At 39.5% G+C, this 8,321-nt stretch overlaps 1 protein-coding gene across 1 annotated transcript; it reads right to left on the bottom strand.

The window, feature by feature from the left end:
* Positions 1-7,724: 7,724 nt before the first annotated feature.
* On the bottom strand, positions 7,725-7,910 carry LOC102870672 (small EDRK-rich factor 1-like). The gene has a single exon (XM_006887670.1). It carries the CDS (start codon positions 7,908-7,910, stop codon positions 7,725-7,727), a length of 186 nt encoding a protein of 61 aa, XP_006887732.1.
* Positions 7,911-8,321: the final 411 nt, after the last annotated feature.

Genomic DNA, 8,321 nt, shown 5'->3' with positions numbered 1-8,321 from the left:
GGCGTAATGCCCAGCCACTTTAGCCAAGGCTCCAAAAGCGTAGCCTGCCGTGTCCTCCAAGCCCTAGAAGTGCTCAAAATGGTGGAAAAAGACCAAGATGGGGGCCGCAAACTGACACCTCAGGGACAGAGAGAGATGGACAGAATCGCCGGACAGGTGGCAGCTGCCAATAAGAAACATTAGAACAAATGATGCTGGGTTAATAAATGGCCTCATTCGTAAAAATAATTTTTTTAAAGTGTACATGCACTTCAGCACCATGAAAAATTTGTATGTGCACTTCAGCATATGACTCTCTTTGTGCTTTACAATAAATACGAGGTTCAGCTCTAAAAAAAAAAAAAGAATGAGCATAGCCAAGGAGTTAATGTTTCATCTACTTTGGAGGTGGTAGGGAACACTGAATAGATTTTTTAAAAGATGACAAGATTAGATGTACATTTTTAAAACACCACTTTAGCTATGTATAGAAAATTAACTGGGAAGTATAAAATTAAAAACAAGACTATCTCAATCAAATATTTACATGATTATAAATTCTTTCCAAGTGTGATACCAAAAGCCAAATTCCTAACAAAAAGAAGTTTTTAATTCTAATGTCATTTTAGCATAAGTCTACATGTATCAATAACTTGGAAAATAATTCATTGCACTTTTTAAAAGTGGTAATATTTTCATTATATTAATGATTCTAACAAAAGAATAAAAGCATCAGCTTCAATAGGAAAAATAAGCAAAATAAATGAATAAGTAAGTCAAGTGAGAGGACAACTTGAAATCATATTATCAATAGCAATTATGAAGTTGAAGCAATCATGACATGGAAATAATAAGATGTTGTTTTTCTTCATTTCTGTTTTCAGGGAATGCTGTTCTTGTTATGTGTTGTCAAGTCACCTGTGACTCATAGCCACCCTATGTGCTCTGAAGCCTGCCCTGTCTTGAGCCAATCCCACTGACTCTGACGCACCTACCCTCATTGCCCCAGTCACCATATTAATCCATCTCATCCGGCATCTTCCTCTCCTGTGCTGTCCCTCCAACCCTTCCAAGCATGATGTCCTTCTCCAAGGATCAGTTCCTCCTGGCCACAAGCCCAAAGTATGTATGAGGGAACTTCAAAATCCTAGCCTCCAAGGAGAAACTTAGTTTTACTATCTCCAAGACAGAACTGTTTTCTTGATGGTCCATGGTATGCTTAAGACTCTTCTACAGGTACCGACAGTGTTGATTGTGGAGCACGCAAGCTGTAATTGTTAACAACCTCAAGCTCTTCTCCATCCATCATGGTGCTGCCAATTGGCACAGTGATGAGAATCTTTGTTTTCTTGATGTTGAGCTTCAATCCATATTGAACACTACAGTCCTCGATCTTTTGCAGCAAGCATTTCAGGTCCTTCTTGTTTCAGCAAGCAAGGTTGTGCCATCTCCATAACGTAGGTTGTTGATGACTCTTTCTCCAATCCAGTTGCCACATTCCTTCTCATAAAGCCCAGCCCCCCCCCAAATGATCTGTTCTGCATATAGATTGAAAAGGTATGGAGACAAGATACATCCATGACACACTCTCTTCCTGATTTTGAACTATGCAGTGTTTCCCTGCTCTGTTATGAGGACTGCTTCCTGGTCCAATTATAGGTTTCACATAAGAACAATCAAGTGTTCTGGGATTCCCATTCTCTTCAAAGTTAACCACAATTTGTTGTGTTGAAAAATAAAATATTGAACAGATTCTTGGGAAAGAAGAAATGGATATACTGAAGATTGGTTGAGTCTACATTTCTATAACTTTTTTAAAGTACAGGGAATCAAGATGTGCCAGTAATTCTCAATGGTTGTATGATTTATAACCAGTACTTTTACTCTCAGGAATTCCTCTACCTCTGGAGACTAAGGTGCGCCTGATACAGGCCATGGTATTTGCAATCGCTTGTTATGCATCAGAGAGTTGGACAATGACTAGGGAGGAGAGAAGGAGAGTGGATGCTTTTGAGCTGTGGTGCTGGAGAAGGGTACTGAATGTACCCTGGACTGCCAGGAAAACAAACAGATTTATCTTGGAGAGGATTAAACCAAGCTGCTCCTTGGAGGCAAGGATTCTGGGGCTTCGTCTGACATACTTTGGACATGTTGCCAGGAGGGACGGGTCCTTGGAGAGGGACATCATGCTTGGGAGGGTTGAGGGACAACGCAGGAGGGGAAGACCCTCTATGAGATGGATTGATTCGGTGACTGGGGTAATCGGGATGGGTGTGTCAGAGGCGGTGCGGTTGGCGCAGGATAGAGCAGGGTTTAGGGCTGTTGTGCATAGGGTCGCTATGAGTCGGAAATGACTCGACGGCACATAACAACAACAACAACATGTAAATAATTATGGATAAATAAAAGGATATATTTACCAAGACATTCATCAAAGCATTATTTATAAGCATTTAGAAGAAATGACAATGTCCTACAACAAGAAATTGCTTCACTGAATTGTTTTTACATTATACAGAACAGGAAGAAGTATATTAATTGGCATAGAAAAGGGTTTATTTATTGCATGTTGTTATTATTATGTCATCAAATTGCCTATACATTGAGTTGACCCTATGTACAACAGCTCTGAACCCTGTCCTACACTGAACCATTCTTATTGTCTCCAACAGATCTAATCCCATTACCCCAGTCACTGAGTCAATCCATCTCATCCTGGGTCTTCCTTTCCTACACTTTCCCTCCACCCTTCCAAGCATGATGTTCTTCTCTAAGGACCAGTCCATCTTGGCCATGTGCCCAGGTATGTGAGATGGAACTTCAAAATCTTTGCCTCCAAGGAGCAGTGTGGTTTCACCCTCTCCAGGACAGATCTGTTTGTTCTCTTGGCAATCTAGAGCATGTTAAACATTCTTCTCCAGCACCACACTCAAAGGCACTAATTCTTCTGTCATCCTTAGTCATTGTTTGGCTCTCTGATGCATAGCAGGTTTAAAAAGGCAGTTTGCAAAACTTGATGTACATGTCTAACCCTATTCTTAAAAACACACATTAGAAAGGATTGTACTAACAATACTGTTTATTTCTTGGTGGTGGGGATGTGAGAAGTTTTTATTCTCTTTTTTAAAATTTATTTATTTTTCATTTCAATGAACATCTACAGAGATTTTGGAATTTTATTCTCTATTTTATTTTACTCTATTTAAGTTTTTATTTTCTTTTCGGCTTCCCCCCACCCATATTAATTCACTCAACTCACTGACACTGAGTTGGAACTAACTCATAACTGATTCTCTAGAGGCTTTTTGGAGGCTCTAAGTTGCATATGGTACAGAACAGTGCAGGAGAGGAAGACCCCAGATGAATGGATTAGTACAATAACTGAGGCAATGGGGTAGGGATGTCGGAATCAGTGAGACTGGCTCAGAAGGGTTACTATGAGTTGCAGGCGACTCGACAGCACATAACAATAACAGCAACAAATTACATAGGAAGAGACTGCCAATCTTTCTCCTGTAAATCTTCTGGAGGATTCAAATTGCCATAGAAGTGACACCTATAAGCTAACAGGGCAGCGCTTTACTGTTGACACCAGAGCTCTGTATTTTCCATATTAATGGCAATAAACATGTTTTTGTTGTTATGTGTTATTGAGTACAACTCATAACAACCCTACAAAGGAGGGCTTTGAATCTTCCCTTACTCATGCTGCCTTTTTGTTTACATTTTTAAAATTAATTTAAATGAAAGTTTACAGAGACTTAGGGTTTCCAGTCATTCATTGTTGCATTTTTCTCCCTACCTCCCACTCCCTCCAATTCACCCCTCTCTTCAAAAAGAAAAAGAAAAACTCTTTGATTGTTATGCATTCCCTTCCCCCAAGTCCACTCCACTAAACAGCCTTCACTCTGGACTTCTGTAATGACAAGAATACCCATTCATATGTCCCTTTTAAATGGTTCTCTCCCTCATCTGTTTCAATGCAATACACATCATTCCTCCCATCCTTCTCTGTCTTCCCTCAAGCCCGCTGTCAGTCCCATTTTACAACAGTGGCCCTATGCAATATTTGTCCTTTTATGACTGAGATATTTCACTCAGCATAATTTCCTCCAGGGTCGTCCATTTTGCATAATATTTCACGAGTTCCTTGTTTTTCACTGCAGCATAGTATTTCATTGTGTGAATATACCAGAGCCTCTCTATTCATTCATTTTTTGATGGGCGCTTGGGTTGTATCCAGCTCTTTGCTATTGCGAACAAAGCCGCAATAAACATAGGTGTGCATATATCTGCTTGGGTGGCAGTGATGGTTTCTTTAAATTCCCAGTCATGAAATTGCTGGGTCAAATGGTATCTCTATTTACAACTTTTTGAGAAAGCGCCATACAGCCTTCCATTGTGGTTGCACCATTTTACATTCCCATCAACAGTGAATAAGGGTTCCAGTTTCTCTACAACCTCGCCAGCATTTGATGTTTGCTGTTCTGTTAAATTTTGTTATCCTTACTGGGGTGAGATGATATCTCATAGTTGTTGTGACTTGCATCTCTCTTAGAGCTAGGGATATTGAACATTTCTTCATGTGTTTGTGGTAAAATGACAAATGCATAGATCAATGGAATAGAATTGAGAATCCAGAAATCGGCCCATCTACCTATGGTCAACTGATGTTTGACAAGGAGATGAAATCAGTTAAGTGGGGAAACGACAGCCTTTTTAACAAATGGTGTTGGCAAAATTGGAAAACTATCTGCAGAAAACTCAAGCAAGATCCACACCTCCCTCCATACACAAAAACCAACTTAAAGTGGATTATGGACCTAGGACTAAAACCAAGGACTATAAACTTCATTAGTGAAAAGCTTGGAAGAACTCTAGAAGTTCTAATCCAAAACATAAACAGTCTTCTTCCATGCATCCTGGAAAATCTACAACCACAAGAGGATAAAATAGATGAATGGGACTTTTTAAGAATTAAACCCCTATGCACATCCAAAAGCTTCTCCAATAGGGTAAAAAGGGAAGTCACAGATTGGGAAAAAGTATTTGGTAATGACATGTTAGACAAGGGACTTATATCTAGAATTGATAAAACACTTGAGCACTACAAGATAAAGGTAAATAACCCAATTGAAAAATGGGCACAGGATATGAACAGACACTTCACCAAAGAAGACATCCTGATGGCAAACTCATACTGCTTTTAAGAATCAAACAAACAAAAAAAGAATCAAACAAAATTTTTTTTCAGGAATATAATGTAAAGTACTTTGAGAAGTGTGTCACACACATCCAAAAAAGCTATGTTAATTAAAATCTATATTGATGGTGTCACTGCCTGAATGAATGTAAGAAGAAATATGGTAATCCTCCAAATGTCTCCTTATAGTTGGAAGATTTTGGCACCCATGGGTAGTGCAGTTAACTCAGTTAACACAATGAGCAGCTAAACTCAAGGCTGGTGGTTAGAGTCCACTCAGAATCACCTTGGAAGAAAAGCTCAGTGATTTGCTTCTGAAAAACTCGGTCATTTAAAATCTTATAGAGTCCAGCTCTATTTATGTATCACAAGTCATAAGGAATTAATCAATTGTTATCAATTTGATAACAACTGGTTTAATTGTAAGATCTGTCTTCAAAGTGTGTGACTTATGAGGAGAATAAAATCTAAAGACAGCTGCAAGATTTATAGAAATGTTATTAAATAAGTGAATAGATGCAGGATTTTATTTGAATGAAATTATTAACAGCTATAATATATATTACTCTGTGACTTCCTTGTTCATTACTTTCTACTACTATGTTAATATTTTGCTAGAAACAAATGGCAAGTTTATCAACATCAAACTAAACCAAAATATAAAAGGGGAAAGAGGGGGAACACTAGAGTCAAGAGACTAATGTAGCGCTTGTGTAAGAAATCAAAAGTTTCTGAACTAAGGCAGTGGCAGAGGGGATGAAGACAAAGAGTAGAATGAGAAGATTAGGAAAAGGACCTTTAACAGACCTCACTCCTGTCAAAATGTCCATAATTAATGGTGAACAGTTGTTAGATTTGGGATTTAGGCTTTATTTTATTTTGATTTTGAGTTTGTGCTCTTCACAAAATTAACAGAATATAAAGAAGAAAAATATGAAATGCATCTCAGACTGCAGATAAGGACAAAGATGTGAATCTTAGGATCTTGAAAATGTCAAGCTCTCTTCTTTTAACATTTGACTATGTTATAACCTTGTTCTGTCATCCTCCTGGCTTTTGATTCCCCAAAGCACTTATAAAAGTCTCCTCTTTCAGCATTAGGTCATACTCTTTAAGCTTCCCCAGCTTTTTTCCACTGGCTACAAGGGACAACAGCAGGTCCTATGTCTTAGAAGAGGTGCCTGTAAGCCTACAGGTGAAAGAAGTCAAACTGGAACCTGCTTGAATTCTCCCTTCTTTTAAACCCCAAACTCACTGCCATTAATTCAGTTTTGACTCACAGCAACCCTCCATTGTGTTTCCAAGACTACAAATGTTTATAGGAGACTACCCATCTTTGTCCTGTGGATTTGAACTACTACCCTAGGGTCCCTTTCTGTCAACTTAATGTTGAACAAAAAGGAAAAGCTAAACATTTTCTGAATCAGAGTCTGTTCCTTAAGTCTGTCTCTTAGATATAAGTAGAACCTTGGGCACTTAGCCTGAGGACTCTAAATATTTTGAGAACAAATGTAATTAGATTGTGGTGCTCTTCTAACTCTAAATTGCCCTTGCATTTAGCTGTAGGGGTTAGGGCATGCATAATTTGATTCAATCTGTCAGGGTTCATGAGGTCATTAATAGTTCATGAGCTGAAAGCCCATCTGAGTCAGCTTCCAGGTCAGCTTGTGTAGAGAAGTCTGTAGCTTGGTGGTTAAAACAGAAACACCAATACCAAACAGGCTGCCTCCCAGGAGAGTGTGCATAGGCGCTCCACTTCCTCATGGTCTTGCTTGCATACATAGATTTACATGTAGTGGGAGAAGCAGAAGAAAAGAGTGGGAAGAATTCCCAGGCAGCTAGCAATAGCCAATGTCAGATAAGATTAAGAATGAGAAACCAAGGCCTGAAGGTTTAACAGCCTCATACAATTTCCTTCTTGGTAGGTTCCTGGGTTTCTTCTTTTTGTAACCCTTGATATGGTTATGAAAGCATTACATTAAAAAAAATATTTAACCGTGGTAGAGTTTCAAGTTATTCCAGTTAACAGGATATTATTGATTTTGTTTACTTCCTGCTACAACTTGAAGTAGAAAGGATATTAAGCTCTTTAAATTCTACAGTACATCAGGCAGCTGGAAGAGCTCTCTTAAACCCATGGATTCAGAAAACATAAGCTATGCTTATTAGACAACAAGTTACATGCAGCTAAAAGAGGGGGGGGGGAAACCCTGAAATATTTTCTTTTCAATAACAATCAATGACTTGAGTCAAATTTTAGCTAACACGAAGAGTGGTAACACAGATAAATAGCATTACATAGGCTTATCAATTACTTTTTCTTTTTTTTTTTACATGCATGGTTGGTGTTTTATTTTTCAAGGAGGAGTTCTAAAACATCACACTAAATCAGATCAAAAGGTAAAGTTTAAAACAGACTGTTTTATAAGGATGAATGATAACATATGTAATGACTGTTTGTTCACTCTGCAAAACCTTGATCTTAGGGTGTATGATACATCTAGTTGGCAATAGCACTCAGGTTTTCCAAATTAGCTTGTCTTCATTTTTCTCTGGTCTGCAAAGACTTCTTCTCATTAGCTGCCTTCTGCTTTTGTTGCATGATCTCTGAATCCCTCTGCCTTCTCTGAGAGGCAGTCAAACTGTCCTCTTTTTTTCCCTTGCTAATCTCCTGGGTTTTCTTCAAGTTTTTCTGGCGGGCAAGTTCTCTCTGATTTCCACGGGCCATCCCGACAACCGATCGGAGGCCGGAAGAGAGGAACTAAGAAAATCAACGGTTCTCTGCCGGCGTCATCCGGGCGGCGGTCTCCTAATATACCCAGCGCGCCGGCCCCTCGCAGGGCGACGCCTCTGTGGCGTCAGCGGCCCCGCCCACAGCCGCTGGCGTGGCCGTCTGACGACTGCGCATGCGCGGCTGGCTCGAGCGGGCCCGGCCTGGAGCGCCCAAGCCTCGGGTGTGGAGAATTGGCCACGCCCCTGCCCCAGCCACCTATCAGTTTTTCAGTCACTTCAAAATGGAAGAAAAGGAAAAGAACTCAAGTTTAATTGTTCTTTTTTTTTTTAGGAAATAAAGAAGTGCTAGAAACACTTTTCATTATATGAGGGATTGTGGCCAGGAAACAAAAATGTGGTAACGTGT

Source organism: Elephantulus edwardii, unplaced genomic scaffold, assembly GCF_000299155.1.
Source record: "Elephantulus edwardii isolate Elephantulus edwardi_28Jun2011 unplaced genomic scaffold, EleEdw1.0 scaffold00060, whole genome shotgun sequence".
NCBI lineage: Eukaryota > Metazoa > Chordata > Mammalia > Macroscelidea > Macroscelididae > Elephantulus > Elephantulus edwardii.
This window is presented reverse-complemented; position numbering and strand designations above follow the sequence as displayed.